This window comes from Medicago sativa, chromosome 3 (genome assembly GCF_051527215.1).
Source record: "Medicago sativa cultivar Bolivia chromosome 3, Bolivia_mono, whole genome shotgun sequence".
In the NCBI taxonomy this organism is placed as follows: Eukaryota; Viridiplantae; Streptophyta; class Magnoliopsida; order Fabales; family Fabaceae; genus Medicago; species Medicago sativa.
The window spans coordinates 60,572,836-60,587,539 of record NC_140751.1 but is presented as its reverse complement, the minus strand read 5'-3'; the positions used below and the strand labels follow the sequence as shown (position 1 = coordinate 60,587,539).

The following is a 14,704-nucleotide window of genomic DNA, read 5'->3' as shown; positions in this document are numbered from 1 at the left end:
AAATTACCAATTGACAATTCAAGAAAGATAAAGAAATTACTTGATGTTTGTGGAAAGGTATAGAAACATCTTTGGTCATAATCATTATTGTGTAATTTGTAAAGTATTCATTGGTTGAACTTCTTTATCAATTTGTTCTTGTCCACTCAGGGCTTCATACGAGGAACTTAAATTAAAAAAATACAACAAAATTCTACCTTATTTCTATCACAATTAATCAATAAACACTCTCGAATCAAGTATACTGAAAATACACATTTATAATAAATACACTGAAAACTAAAATTCACACATGTCTACTTCTTCTTATTTTGGCAATTTTACCAACCAAAAAGTGTTTACATCATTCTATAAAAAATTCTCAATTTTACTACCAAAAAAAAAAAAAATTCTCAATTTAGTTTTTAGAGATTAATAATTTCTTTTCTAAAAATAACAAAATCAGATTTCAGATTTTTTTTGTTAGAATCAAAATAAATCTTGACTTTATATTTTTCCTTTTTTCTGGTAGTGACTTTATATTTTTCCTTTTTTTGAAAGAACTTTATATTTTTCCTGTTAACTTTTATATTTGACTTTTTATTAAAAAACATTAATATCATGTTTTAATAACATTAACATTCTATTTGTAAGGACTGATCTTGGAAAAAGAAAAAAAAAAGATGGAAAAAAATAAAACATTTTTCAAAATCTCTTCCATTCTTCCTTCAAAAAAAAAAATCTCTTCCATTCTTTGAATCATATAAAACGTTGTGAGTTTTATTGTAAAATTAATTTTTGATCTATCGTTCGTTAAAGAGTCTTGAGCGGCCTTATCCCTTTCAACATTTTTTATAGGCTTAAATATGTTTTTCGTCCCTGCAAATAGGGGTCGCTTAAAATTTCGTCCCTGCAATCGCTAATCCTTTTTTTTTGCCCCTGCAAAGTTTAATCACTTAAAATTTCGTCCCTTGACCCAATTAATTAATGTCATGTCATCTGATTACTGACGTGGCACTGTTAATCTGGTTTTCACTTGTGTGACTCAGCAAATGGGCACGGGAATAGACAAAATTGCCCCTCAATAAGGCAGCTAGCTCTTCTTCCTCCCTTCACTCTTTTTCTCGCCATCTCCCTCCATCCCTTACACACCTTCGCCGCCGATTACATCCTGTCGGCGGTAACATCCTCTTCTACCTCCTTCCACCAAATCAAATCCCAACTATTCCTAATCCAATTCGAACACAATTACTTCTTCTTCTCTCTACTACAGATCTGTTCAACTTCTTCCTCTCTCTTTTTCAACAACCCTCATTTCTTCTTTCTCCTTCACTTTCAGAAATCTAGTTTTCTATCAAATTCAATAAAAAAAGTTGCATCCTTCCACTTCCATGTTTCCAAAAATCAACTATAAATTCGAAGAACACAAATTCACACAAATTCGAATTCTGGGTTGGGGTAATTTTTTTCCCAGCCACTCCTATTTTTCTCACAAATTCGAATTAATTGAAGCTTAGATAGATTGCAAATTTAAAGAACATAGAACAAATCGATTTCGAATTCTGGGTTAAAACATTTCGATTTCGATTGCAATTTTCGAATTCTGGTTTTAAAGAACACAAAATTGAAGCTTTGCTTACTTCTCAATACCACTATTTTCGAATTTTGGGTTATTCATATTTTGTATTCAAATTCGAATTCTGGGTTCAAAATCGAATTTAAGGCTTATCAATGGAAGGCTGATGTGTTTCAAATTCTGGGTTGGATTTGGTTTGAACGTATTATGAAATTGGGGGTTTTGATGTTAGGGATAAGAGAAATCGAAAATAGATGAAGAAATTTGTTATGGATAAGAGGAATTGAAATTGGTGAATGAGTCATGGCTCAATTTTGTGGCTGTTAAATTAATTTTGGTGGTGGTAATGGTGGTTCTGTTCTTGAGTGTAGAGAGAGGAGAGGAGGAAGAAGAAGAAAGGGAAAATGAGGAAGAAGACAGGGGTATTTTTGTCTTTTCGCACTGGTCTGAGAAGAGATGGGTAAACATATGACGTGGCAGTGATTAAGTTGGTCAAGGGACGAAATTTTAAGTGATTAAACTTTGCAGGGGCAAAAAAAAAGGATTAGCGATTGCAGGGACGAAATTTTAAGCGACCCCTATTTGCAGGGACGAAAAACATATTTAAGCCTTTTTTATAATGTATGTACGCCTTAGCTTTGATTAAGGAATTTGTTGAAGCTCTTTTGCTTCTTGATCCCTATGCCCGAACTAATCCAAATTCCACTAGTTACATCTTCATTTTGTTATATGCAACTTTAACCACGATGATTTATTTTTAATATTATTTTTCCCACCCTCGCGCGCTCTGTAAAAAAATACAAAAATACCTCTGGTCCAGATTATGTAATCTGAACCAGGTTGTTAGAGTTTTTTGGAAAACGAAATCCGGACATTTTTGAAATGTGATTTTTTGTATTTTCTTTGATGTCAAAGGTTTTTGTTGACCGTTATATAACCCCCGCATAAGCTGCAAAACAATTGCATGTGTTATATGAACGGTCAACAATGACCATGACACAACAAACACTCCTAAAAAACTATTTTTTTTGAAGAAAATGTAAGAAAAGAGGTGAAGTGAAGAATGAAGGAAATTGTTGAAGATTTAAGCCTATTTATAGACTTAAACCAATCCTAGATCATAACTACAGTCAAATAAAATGTGTTTGTGGTGCTAACCGTCCAAAAATGCATTAATGTCTTCACCGCTTGCCAAACCTTTGGTGAAACACCATCGACCAAAAGAAACTGAGGGTTTTGGGATTATATAATCCAGAAATGACAAAAACATTCAGGATTATATAATCTGGACAACAACAAAATGCCTATTTGGAGGACTTTTTAGAGAGATTTGATGGAATATTGTAACACCCTGTTCTCCCAACAACGTAATATTAGTTAATTTAATCAGAGTAACCACACAACGGAGTGTCACACTACTTTTCAAAATTTCATAATAGAAAATTGTCTATTTATTTAAAACCGACATTTAAATTATCTTACAAACTGCAGCGGAATAATTCTTTAATAATATAAATTCAACCAAATTCAACATCAATAAAAATCTTGGCACAAAGGCCACAACATAATTCAGCTTTATTCTAATAGCAAGTCTTTTCCAAAATATGTGATACATAAAAGAAATGAGAAGACACTCGCGACGATCCCCATCCTAATATGTATCAGAGCCCTAGACACTTGAGCCAATCAACCTACAAGCCATCATTACCTGCACATTACCCACGGTCGAGGCAACATATACGCAGAAGGGGTGAGAAACTTATCCAATAATAATAATATATAATTCATCGAATTAATGAAAACAACAACATATCACAACATGCATCATTAATAAAGTTTATAAATAAATACATAAGCAACAACATAATTATTTTCAGCAACAAAAGTACAGCAACAACAACAACAACAACAACGTTATCCACAACGACACCGACAACTCGAAAATGCGACAACGACAACAACTCGACAATGCCACAACGACAACAACAACTCAACAATGCTACGACAACAACAACTAATGCATCATGCAGGTGGTACCAATCTACGCGCGTTGAATGCTAAGCATTCCAGGGCATAAGCCCCCAACAAATTGGATGGTTAAAGCATCCCAGGGCATAAGCCCCCAACAGATGAATGATAAACATTCCAGGGCATAAGCCCCCAACGGGTTGAATGATGAACATTCCAGGGCATAAGCCCCCAACAGATGTGAGTATGCAAATGGACTCAACTTGTGTATATCAACATACAACTTCAACAACGACTGCAACAACAACATATGTGTCTAAAACAATTATGACACACTCCCCAACTTCGACATCAGATGATACAACAACGTCAACGACGGAAAGGAAACAAGATAGCTTAATAGAATGCATTAACATCATTTAAGGAATGAATTACATCAACATAATTGTCATATAACATCATAATATTACTCATAATCAATTATCATCATATATTTAACCACTTCAGACATCATAAACATCAGTATTAATAATCATTTAGAATCATACTATTATCATCATCAATCATAAACAACATCATCATCAAAACGTCATCATCAAAACATCATCATCAATAATCATTTATCATCTTATAATCATCATAACAACTACAACATCATCTACGACAACGATAATGTCCATAATTTACTATGACTCAACGACACAATAATTTTCAACAATGGAACAACAACTTTTATTATACAAAAGTGTTTACACATACATTTCATATAGTACAACCTTCAATAATAATATTCACTTCATAAACATGGCTTAATAAATCAAGGGAACCTATTAAAATGATTAGAATAGACTCCTAGTGCACAAAACAAAATTCAGAAAATGGCAGTACAGGACCAGGGACGCTTTCGCGACAGAAGGACGCCTTCGCGTCCTCTACAAAAAGGGACAGGATGCTTTCGCGACAGAAGGACGCTTTCGCATCCTCTACAAAAAGGGACAGGACGCTTTCGCGAGAGAAGCACGCTTTCGCGTCCAAAATGTCGTAACTCAGGATGAGGACGCTTTCTGCACGCTAATGGGACGCTTTAGCGTCCTCAGCAAATGGGTAGGACGCTTTCGCGTCAAAAGGACGCTTTCGCGTCCTCCACAAAAATTTCTGGGCAGCTATAAGGTGTGGACGCTTTCTGGACGCTAATGCGACGCTTTCGCGTCCTGCTTCAGATTTCAGAAAAATGCTGCGATTTCAACATAGTTTCACCCCAAAAATCCTAGCTTTGATCCCTTAATCACCCAAATTGGTTTACAAACATGTTTACAGGTTTAGTATACATCATAGGGGTAAAACAACCTATATTCATACAATTAAACAACATGTTTTATTATAAATTATCATCCAACATAACCTCTCAAACCCTAAACTCAAGAACAACAATTTCATCAATTTTCAAATTATATATCAAGATTATTGAAAGGAATCCCACCCTTACCTTAATTCAGCAACACCAAACGACAAGCTACCGCAATCGATTCCTTCCTAGCTCTCTCTTTGCCTCTTCTAGGTTTTCTCTCCAAAAGCAGTTTTCTTCTAATGTTTTCACGTGAAAATGTTTCTCTCCCTTTTTCTTTCTTTTTACTTCAAAAATATCTCTCTTTTCTTTTCTCACCCAACTCCCTTAATTTCTATTAATTTCCACTTAATTCCCATTAACCAAAAATAAATACTATTTCTATAATATTTCTATTTCTCATATTATTTCTATCAAATAATAACAACATTCATTTAAATAATACACAACCCCAATATTCATATAATAAAATTGCATCATAACCTATTTCATATAAAAATCATATAAAACATATATTTCACATAAAATCATTTATATAGCAATTAAAGTCATATATAAAATATTCACACATCTACTAAAATATTAGAATAAAAATGGGGCGTTACAAATATGACATAAAAAATAATTAATAAATGAATAAAAAACAAGTAAGCAGCATAAAACAACATAAACAGCAAAATATTCTAGGATGGTGTTTGAAGAGGTGCTTTTGAACTCGATCTAGCTGACCTGCCAACTGACATATTTCTATCAGAAGGCCAACTGGATCGAGCTCATAAAAACCTTTTCGGATTCAGATCTGCAACATAACGATGAAAGACAAGGTGTTTCAAGATGATTGTTTTGAATTAGATCCTGATGCCTTGCCAACTGAGATATTTATATCGCCAAGGCAGCAAGATCTAACTCATAGCAAACCTCTTGGTATTCAAATAGAGAGCAACATTTTTGACAATACATAATGTTGTCAAATAGAGAGCTATCTATTTGCGACAACATTATGTAGATCCTTAGCACAATGACAAAAAATGAGATTTTGTGTATTATTTGTGTTTCTTTATTTTTGTTTTTATTTGCATTTATTTTATGAATTTGACATTTAAATAATATAAAATAAAGCAAAGTGTGTTAAAATTCTGGTAAAAGAGATTTACGGAGTATATAGTCTGGAAAATTCTGGGTAATTTATTTTCAGATTTTGAAATTCGAAAGGTTTTTTTGTAAATTTATAGGACGCGCGAGAACTTAAAAGGGTGGGAAAAGTAATGTTTTTTTACCTTTCGATGTACTCCCTTTGGTCACATTTATAAGAAAAAAAAACACTTTTTAAGTTCATTGAATACATAATGTATTTGGTCTATATATTGACCAAATACATTAAGTATTGAATGAATCTAAAAAATACTTTTTTGCTTATAAATGTGACCGAATGGAGTAGTCTCTAAACGGTTTGTTATTCTTGGTTCTAATATAGCTCCTGAGCTTTCAGTGGATTTTTGTTGTTTGTAATATGCAATTAAATGAAGGTGAACTAACGACACAATTCAAACCATGAGTGGATGAAACAAGTATTTAAACCCTTGAACCAGGTCATGACCGCCTTCTTCTCACACTTCACTGGTCCTCTCGCGTCTCGGAAACTTAAGATATAAGCATTTAATTATTATTATATGAGTTTTTCTATTACGTGCAAATTTCACATATTAAGAAGTTTAAAATAGAAATTTTGTATTGGAACTTGTATTAGTAGTTTTTCTAGCACTTAATGAATATATGAAAATGAAAAGCATGATAAAAATTGTTCTTACATTTTTTGAGTCACTCTTCATATAACCGATCTGAGGAATCAAAAGAATACACATTCTTCATCATCTGAGGAATCAAAGATTACACCTTCCTCATCATCTGTGTCATCAGAATCAGATAATACAACTCCCTGCACCATCACCAACAAATTCAAAATTATAGTTAGGAGAGGAACTACTTTCAAACTAGTATGATCAAAAAAATTATTTGAATTATTTATTGAAACATGAAACAAAACACTATATATACTGATTTTCTGAGTCCCAGCACAATCGTAAGTGTGGTAATCTATCCTCAGATAAAAAAAAATCCCAAAATAAATTATCTGCAGCATTGAACACACATCACGCCAAACAGAAGCATATTGAACAAATCTTCAAAGACCACATCATTCAACTTCATTGTTCACAATGACAATATTATTTTACAAGTGTTGTGAGATTTCTTAATTGACATTCAGGTGGAAATAGATTCTTCAATTGCAAGAATAGATAATTTTTCAAAAAAGTGTAGCACTTGTAGAGGTGGGCCTCGGCATAGTTCTTTCAAGTTTTCCAATGCTTTCAAATGTGAGATACTAAAATGACTTGAAATTGGTGTATACAATATTAACCTGAGGTAAAGTTGGAATCAATTCAGTAATTTCGTATTGATACGTAAAACAAAACTTGTTTTGAAAATATTTTTCTTGCCAAACCAACACTTGTTTTAAAATGGAGTGAGAAATTTCTTGCCTGTGAGGAATAGTTTTTACTCATTGCATCATTGAAGACACTTTACTTGGAAGCAATGTAAGAAGCGTTCTTCAATAAGAAAAGTTTAATACCAATAAATTTTATTTGGCAATACTAGCTAGTGAGAGTTCAAATTTGCATCTAAGTGAAGTAAGTTAAAAATTATTTAAGTTGGGCTTTACTATTTACTATTAGAGTGAAAAGTAAAGAGGTTAAATCCTATGCACCATTGTAATTGTAAGACACTAAAAAACAGTTAACAACTCATATTAACTTCTATAATCTAGGTCATGCTGGCTAGTGCTTTCGGGGTACTACTTAATGAAACAAAAAAAGGCAACTTTCACATTGAAAAAAGTATTTTTCACATTTTTAAGGGTTTGACTGCACAACTTCCAATATATTATTAGTATATTTGTTTTCTTTAAAATTTAAAAATTCTCTAAATCAAAAAATTGTCGTGTAGCTGCTGCCTTCCCTTGAAGTAATATAGGCCAAACATTATGACAAATTATGATTAATCAATAGTAGAAAGTTCTGCATAAAAATACAGAGAACATGATTCCCAATAACATCTAGTATCAGATTCTCTACTTTGAAGGATGATAACTTCTAGAATGGTCCCATTTGGCATGCATTGAACTAACATAGTAACAAGTCCTCATCTCAATATTAGGTAAAACCGTTGGATATGTGGAGTATGGCTCATAGACACAGAATAGCATAGTGTTGGGAATAAACATAATATACACAAGTAATATACAGAACTACATCTGCTCTGTAGTTCCAGAGGTAGGCACAATTGGTCGAACTGTGTAAACAAACGATGGTGTTCCATTGTTTACGACTTGTTTATTTATTCTTCTTTTACTAGTTGTTGATCTAACACGACACGATAGATCAGTAAATTGGAACGTAGTATTTAAACACAAGTTGTAAATTGTAAATCCTTAGCTTGAATAATAGATAGGTACTGCAGCAGTTTTGCAGTTAGAGACGTAGACAAAATTGGCCGAAATCCGTGTTCTAACATCCCCGAAATCAGCTTGAGGGAAGACCTTAAAACTTCTAGAAATTAGGCCATTCAGTTCCTTAAAACCAAATGAAATTCCATTCAAGTTAATCTCAACACCAGATGTGGCCCAACTGAATAAAGTTGTTGCTTTTAGGCCAAAGATTATACTAGGATAGGATTGAAAGTTGAAACTATCTTCTATTACAGCATAAGACAACTTTGATTTAAAAAATATGATCTACATAGGTTGGTCTGCTTTCAATTCAATGGTCAGAAAAATTAATGATTTTGAACCACTTCTTTCAAAGATACTGAATCTCTAAATTTTTTTTACTCTTTCTAATATAAAGTAAGATTCAAAATGATAATAGAGTTAATAAAAAAATTCCACGGTGAACATGAAACCTGATTCCTTCATGGCTTTGTTTAACATGGGCAAACAAATTGACGTTGCACCATGCGCAAGATTAGTTTCCACCATTATATCAATAAGTCTCTTCATATTTTATTTAATTCGAAAGTGAACTTTATTATTCCAATAGTGAAAATGACCTTATGTATGGTGCAAGATGTGTCTCCCTCGACTCCATAGACTTGGCCTTCCTCCGTATCTTGAATAGGATAAACTTATTTTGTATTTGATGAAATAATGCTTTTGTTAGTACACTAACCCAGTTCAAAAAAGAATAATGATACAAAAATTGCAAACATAACCATTTACATCCTATCCTATATGAATACAATTTGACGACATTTTCTCTGTGATTATAGAAATACTTTATACGTAAGTGCTTATATGAAGAGCGTTAATTCAATAAGGAGAACTTAATTAAGTCATTTATCCAAATGCACGTTCTTTCATTCTACCATTAGTGCCTGAAATATATCGTTAGATAGGACTTTAGGACTTGGTTTGTTTTTACTGCTGTTGAATGTCTTGTAAGAGACATTAGTAGGCATCTTAAAGATTTGATTTTTGGTGTTACAACAACGTATTTAAATACTACAATCCAGATTACAATATTACCCTTAAAACGTACAATGGAGAGTGCTTGAGCGACCCGACCACTTATTAGTAACTATGAGTCGTCGTCAAAAGCTACAGTCATAGAAGCCTTATATAATAATTACCTCATAATCACAGATCATGCAGCTTCATATATAAGTTATCATCTTGTTTTCCCCCATGCCAATATAATTACTATATGCTATAATTTTATATGTAAAATAAGAACATCTGCATTGGTTCAAGTATAAAGAAAACTTCATGAGCTTCCATTGAATTTGAATCATATTCTTGGATAAAAATGGATGGGAAAAACTCTCTTCAAATTACAAAAGCTTCTGGTGCTTATGATGATGATGGACATGCAAAAAGGACTGGTATAAAACACTCTCTATAGCATCATAATTCATAAATAACCAATTCATTTTTCTCATATACATGGATTTGAATATCGAATATTGTTTCTGCAGGAAATTTAAAGAGTGCTGTGGCTCATATCATCACAGCAGTTATTGGTTCCGGTGTTTTGTCTTTGGCATGGAGTACTGCTCAACTAGGATGGATTGGAGGACCAGTTACCTTGCTTTGTTGTGCAATAGTTACTTATATTTCTTCGTTCCTTTTATCTGATTGTTACAGAAATCCTGATTCGGTAACTGGGAAAAGGAACTACTCTTACATGGATGCTGTTAGAGTTAATCTTGGTAACTATAACACATTATAAACTCTTCATTATGTGAAAAACATAGATATATTATGATTTTCATAAACTCTACCATAATAGTTATAACTTGAAAGTGGTTTTCAGGTCATAAGAGAACATATGTGGCTGGTTTCCTTCAATTTTTGACCTTGTATGGGACTAGTGTTGCCTGTGTACTTACCACAGCCACCAGTTTGAGGTAATTCTCCTATTCAACGCTTCATGAATATGGAAGACTTATTTCCTTTTCTTTTAGGCTCTATTTGGATAAACAACTTAGTTAAGCTCTTAATTGGGACTGATTTATTTATTGGTCAAGAATATTAGCACTAATTATACTTTGGTAAAATGAATATTTTGTTTTACCAAGCAATAAGGGCATGTAGTTGGCATAACATCATTATATACCTGAATGAAATTAGTAGTGCAGGCACATGACCACTCAACTTTGTACATAGCTTCGCCTCTAAGCATGTAACATATAGGTGCTTACGTATAAGCTATTTCTATAACAGGATAAACTAATAATTCAAATTGTCCTCATACAAGTTATAAGCTGTTTTCATTAGCTATCATTAGCTTATGGAAATAAGACAAGAACAGCTTATGAACATGTCATCAATAAGTTTTTTTCCACCAATCTAATAATACACAATTATTGTACTAATGAATACAGGGCTATTATGAGATCAAATTGCTATCATAAAGAAGGACACCAAGCTCCTTGTAATTATGGTGGTAACTTGTATATGATGCTGTTTGGACTTGTTCAGATTGTAATGTCGTTCATTCCGGATCTCCATAACATGGCTTGGGTTTCAGTTGTTGCTGCACTAATGTCCTTTACATACTCATTCATTGGACTAGGACTCGGCATATCAACAGTCATAAGTAAGACTCATTTTTGTCGATTTGTTACTCCATCCGTCCCACAATAATTGTCACAACAATTGCAAAAAATGGTTGAATCATCGATTAATCCCTGAAATATAGACGTTGAGTTTAATCGCGTTATTGCAGAAAATGGAAGAATTATGGGAAGTATAACAGGAGTGCAAACTGCTAAAGTTCCTAACAAAATCTGGTTAATCTTCCAGGCACTTGGTGATGTTGCCTTTTCCTATCCATATTCAATTATCCTTCTTGAGATACAGGTACCTTAAACATTTCATATTCAAATATAATGTTTTAGGAAAAAATTGTATATCTGAAACAAAAAGTATTGAATTATGTTGAGAACAGGACACACTAGAGTCTGCTCCACCAGAGAATCAAACAATGAAAAAAGCTTCCATGGTTGCAATCTTCATTACAACATTCTTCTACCTATGTTGTGGTTGCTTTGGATATGCAGCTTTTGGAGATGCTACTCCAGGAAATCTCTTGACAGGGTTTGGATTTTTTGAACCTTATTGGCTTATTGACATAGCCAATGTTTGTATTATCATTCATTTGGTTGGAGGCTATCAGGTACTATCCTTACGAATCAAAATTGACTAGTAATTCATTTTTTACAATAAAATTCATACCTTTTGATTTATCATAACTTAAGGTCTTTGTGTATTCCCTCATGTCAAATTGATGAAACAATTGTACTCATCATAAAAAGCACAATTATTTGCAACATGCAGTCTTTGTAGCACCGACACTTCATTGAAACTTTTGAAAGGGTATTTGATGTCCAACACTGATATGACAACGTCACACATATTATTACATTTAATTATTTTATTTTTTCAAACTATTAACATTGTTGAAATGTCAGCATTAGTGTAGTGTATGTAGGTTATGTGTGTGTCATTGCTTCGTAGCATTCAGTTGTGACAAGAAAAGCACTAAATAAATAGTAACAGCAGAAGAGACATAGTTGGAACATAGTTCTACTGTCATCTGACATAAACATGCGCAGTTATATACAAAAACAAACCTATGCTGTGCTTTCTTATTTGTAATTATGCAAAAAAACAATGTGAATTTGATTTTAGTTTAGTTTACATTACTTATATACTGACATTTATGCCCATGTTACCTAGTATTGAACCAGTCTTAAGTAAGGATAATAAAGTAAATTACTAATCATATACATAAAACATTTATATTCAAAGACATGTAATTTCTTCAACAAATTCTTTCAAAGTCCTCTTTCACTGTTTTGTCATGTTACATACTACTAATACATTATTGTTTCACATCTATATGGTCTTCTCAATTGCAGATATACAGTCAACCAATATATAGCACTGCTGATAGATGGTTCTCAAAAAAATACCCCAACAGTGGCTTTGTGGTTGATTTCCACAAAGTGAAACTTCCTCTATTACCAGCTTTTGAGATAAATCTTTTCAGATTCTGTTTTAGAACAAGCTATGTGATTTCAACCACTGGACTAGCAATTCTATTTCCTTACTTCAACTCAGTTCTAGGATTATTAGGAGCTATAAATTTCTGGCCATTGGCTATATATTTCCCAGTAGAAATGTACTTTGTACAGAAGAAAGTTGGAGCTTGGACTAGAAAATGGATTGTTCTAAGGATTTTTAGCTTTGCTTGCTTTCTTGTCACAATGGTTGGATTTGTTGGATCATTTGAAGGTATCATAAGAGAGAAAATTAGTGGAAAAGGTTAATGATGTTATTAATCCTTAATAATGCTTACTTTATTTGGGGTTGTACATTGGTTAATGTAATGTAATAGTAGTGGTTTTCAGAGTTGTTAGATAGGGATTAAGATATTTAAGGGATGGATTATACTACAAGCCATTTAATAATATACAAGTTGATTGATGCATAACTCGCTTCTTTCCAATAAATTTGTAATTTGATATTGATGGAGTTGTATTTTATCAAAGTCTATTGTTGATTTTCTTTTCTTATTGTTACCAAAAAAAGGAAAAATTCACTGGCTTTATTTTCCAGAACTACATCTACACCAAATCCAAGAACATTTTTTTGTTTCCGGCTTTTACCATTGATGTCTTTGGTCTACTGCAAGATGTGAAGTGTTTGCAAGGGTTTTAAGTTAAAGACATTGAAGCTTGAAATAGCCAAAATAGTTGAGTGTCTACTGCAAGTTTGAGAGAAACTCAGGTGACTTATCTTTCAACATATATAGTTTTTAGTTGCATGTTTCAATAAATGATGCAAACATGTTTTTTGATTTTAGTAGTTTGAAAATAGTAAATCTCCTCACTAAAATTCTGAATTTGTATTGTGCAGAAAGGTAAATATTTGCATAATTATTTCGACTGTGATTTCCTTGATTAACCATGTTACAAAGGGGAATGGTTGCACGTTCAATCTTCAACAATGACTAATCGCTATTAAATCTTGTGATAAATCTGCATCCACACGTTAGCGGGATCAAAAGTGTAGAAGAACAAAGGAAGAAAATGAGTGGCTCCGTCATTGATGATGTGGTAGGCAGGATTGACGAGCACATGTGAAATACAAGAGCCAAATTGATGTTTAAAATTTAGATAGAGTTAGTGATTTGATTTCGTATTTAATATTTCAATGCAGAGGGCATGATTAGTTTGTATCCAATTATGCGCCAATTTAGCTGCATTATTGTTTTAAATTATGATAACTTGTTGATAATTGGATGAATTATAAAATTTGCCAAATGCTTTTAAAGCGGATATCGATAAAATCTTGGACTTTTGGCTTCGTTTTTGTCCAGAATTAGATGTTGATCATGCGATGGAAAGTTAGAAATAAAAAGTGGGCTTTTGAAGTGTGTTCCAAAGCTAGTAAGGATAGCGGTCAATGGAGAGTTAGAAACAGAAAGTGCTTCCTGAAATGATGGTTTCGACAAAGATATGAAAACGTTGTTAGCTCTGGTTTGGCTACAACTGAGACTGTGATGCTATAGTGGAGACATGAAAACCCTAGATATACGTTGTAGTTTCAAACTGCAAACCAATCATCCTTAATGGATATATGCCTGATGTAGAAGCAATTTTTCTCCCATCGTGAAAATTGTTCCCAATAACTTTGTTTATATCAATTAAGTCCACATTTTCTTAATGTGTGACATTTGTTTATATCAATCAAGTCCAATTTTTCTTAATATGTGACTTATTTATTCATTGAGGATCATTGACACATTTTCTTTACCATTGCTTCAATCTGATTTTTCTGACTGTGAGGGTATCTATATGGCTTGACTTTGACGGGAACACTTCCTTGTATTAACGGAACGGAATGGTCTTGAAACCTCGATGGCGGTAACCCGACGGGGTAGCGAAAACATCTTGAAACTCATCCAATATGGTTTTCAATTCTGGACAATGGAAAGTAGCTGAGTTTTCCAGTGCAGGTGCAGTGGACAATGGTAAAATTTGGAGTGAAAACATTTCATCAATAGCATGAGTGGAATTTAACCTCTTAATGTGGTGATATTGAGCTTGTTGTGGCATACCAGGTTTGTCACCGGTGAGAGTAATGAACTTATTACCCAAATAAAATTTAAGGGTTAATGCACTAAAATCTGCAATGTGCGGTCCCAATGTGGCCAACCAAGGGGCACCAAGAGCGAAATCTGCACCAGTAACAGGAAGAAGATACACAGGTA

The 14,704-nt window shown here is 33.1% G+C and overlaps 1 protein-coding gene and 1 long non-coding RNA gene across 2 annotated transcripts; one reads left to right on the top strand and one right to left on the bottom strand.

The window, feature by feature from the left end:
* Nucleotides 1-2,983: 2,983 nt before the first annotated feature.
* LOC146938810 (uncharacterized) lies at nt 2,984-5,359 on the bottom strand. The gene is made up of 2 exons (XR_015033400.1): nt 5,010-5,359; nt 2,984-3,263 (listed from the first exon to the last, which is right to left on the bottom strand). It is a non-coding gene; the product is annotated as an uncharacterized LOC146938810 (long non-coding RNA).
* Nucleotides 5,360-8,965: 3,606 nt separating this feature from the next.
* LOC146938809 (putative amino acid permease 7) lies at nt 8,966-12,922 on the top strand. Its single transcript, XM_085752710.1, has 7 exons — nt 8,966-9,806; nt 9,900-10,133; nt 10,238-10,331; nt 10,809-11,023; nt 11,153-11,286; nt 11,375-11,602; nt 12,348-12,922. The coding sequence occupies exons 1-7, from the start codon at nt 9,731-9,733 to the stop codon at nt 12,756-12,758; spliced, it is 1,392 nt and encodes a 463-aa protein (XP_085608836.1). The 5' UTR covers nt 8,966-9,730; the 3' UTR covers nt 12,759-12,922.
* The last annotated feature ends 1,782 nt before the right edge of the window (nt 12,923-14,704 follow it).

What these genes read in the sequence shown, in the direction of transcription:
- LOC146938809 (XM_085752710.1), top strand. Translation starts at nt 9,731, where the DNA reads ATGGATGGGAAAAACTCTCTTCAAATTACAAAAGCTTCTGGTGCTTAT. An exon ending in ACCACAGCCACCAGTTTGAG is followed by an intron (nt 10,332 to 10,808) that starts GTAATTCTCCTA and finishes TAATGAATACAG; the next exon opens with GGCTATTATGAGATCAAATT. An exon ending in TTATCCTTCTTGAGATACAG is followed by an intron (nt 11,287 to 11,374) that starts GTACCTTAAACA and finishes TGTTGAGAACAG; the next exon opens with GACACACTAGAGTCTGCTCC.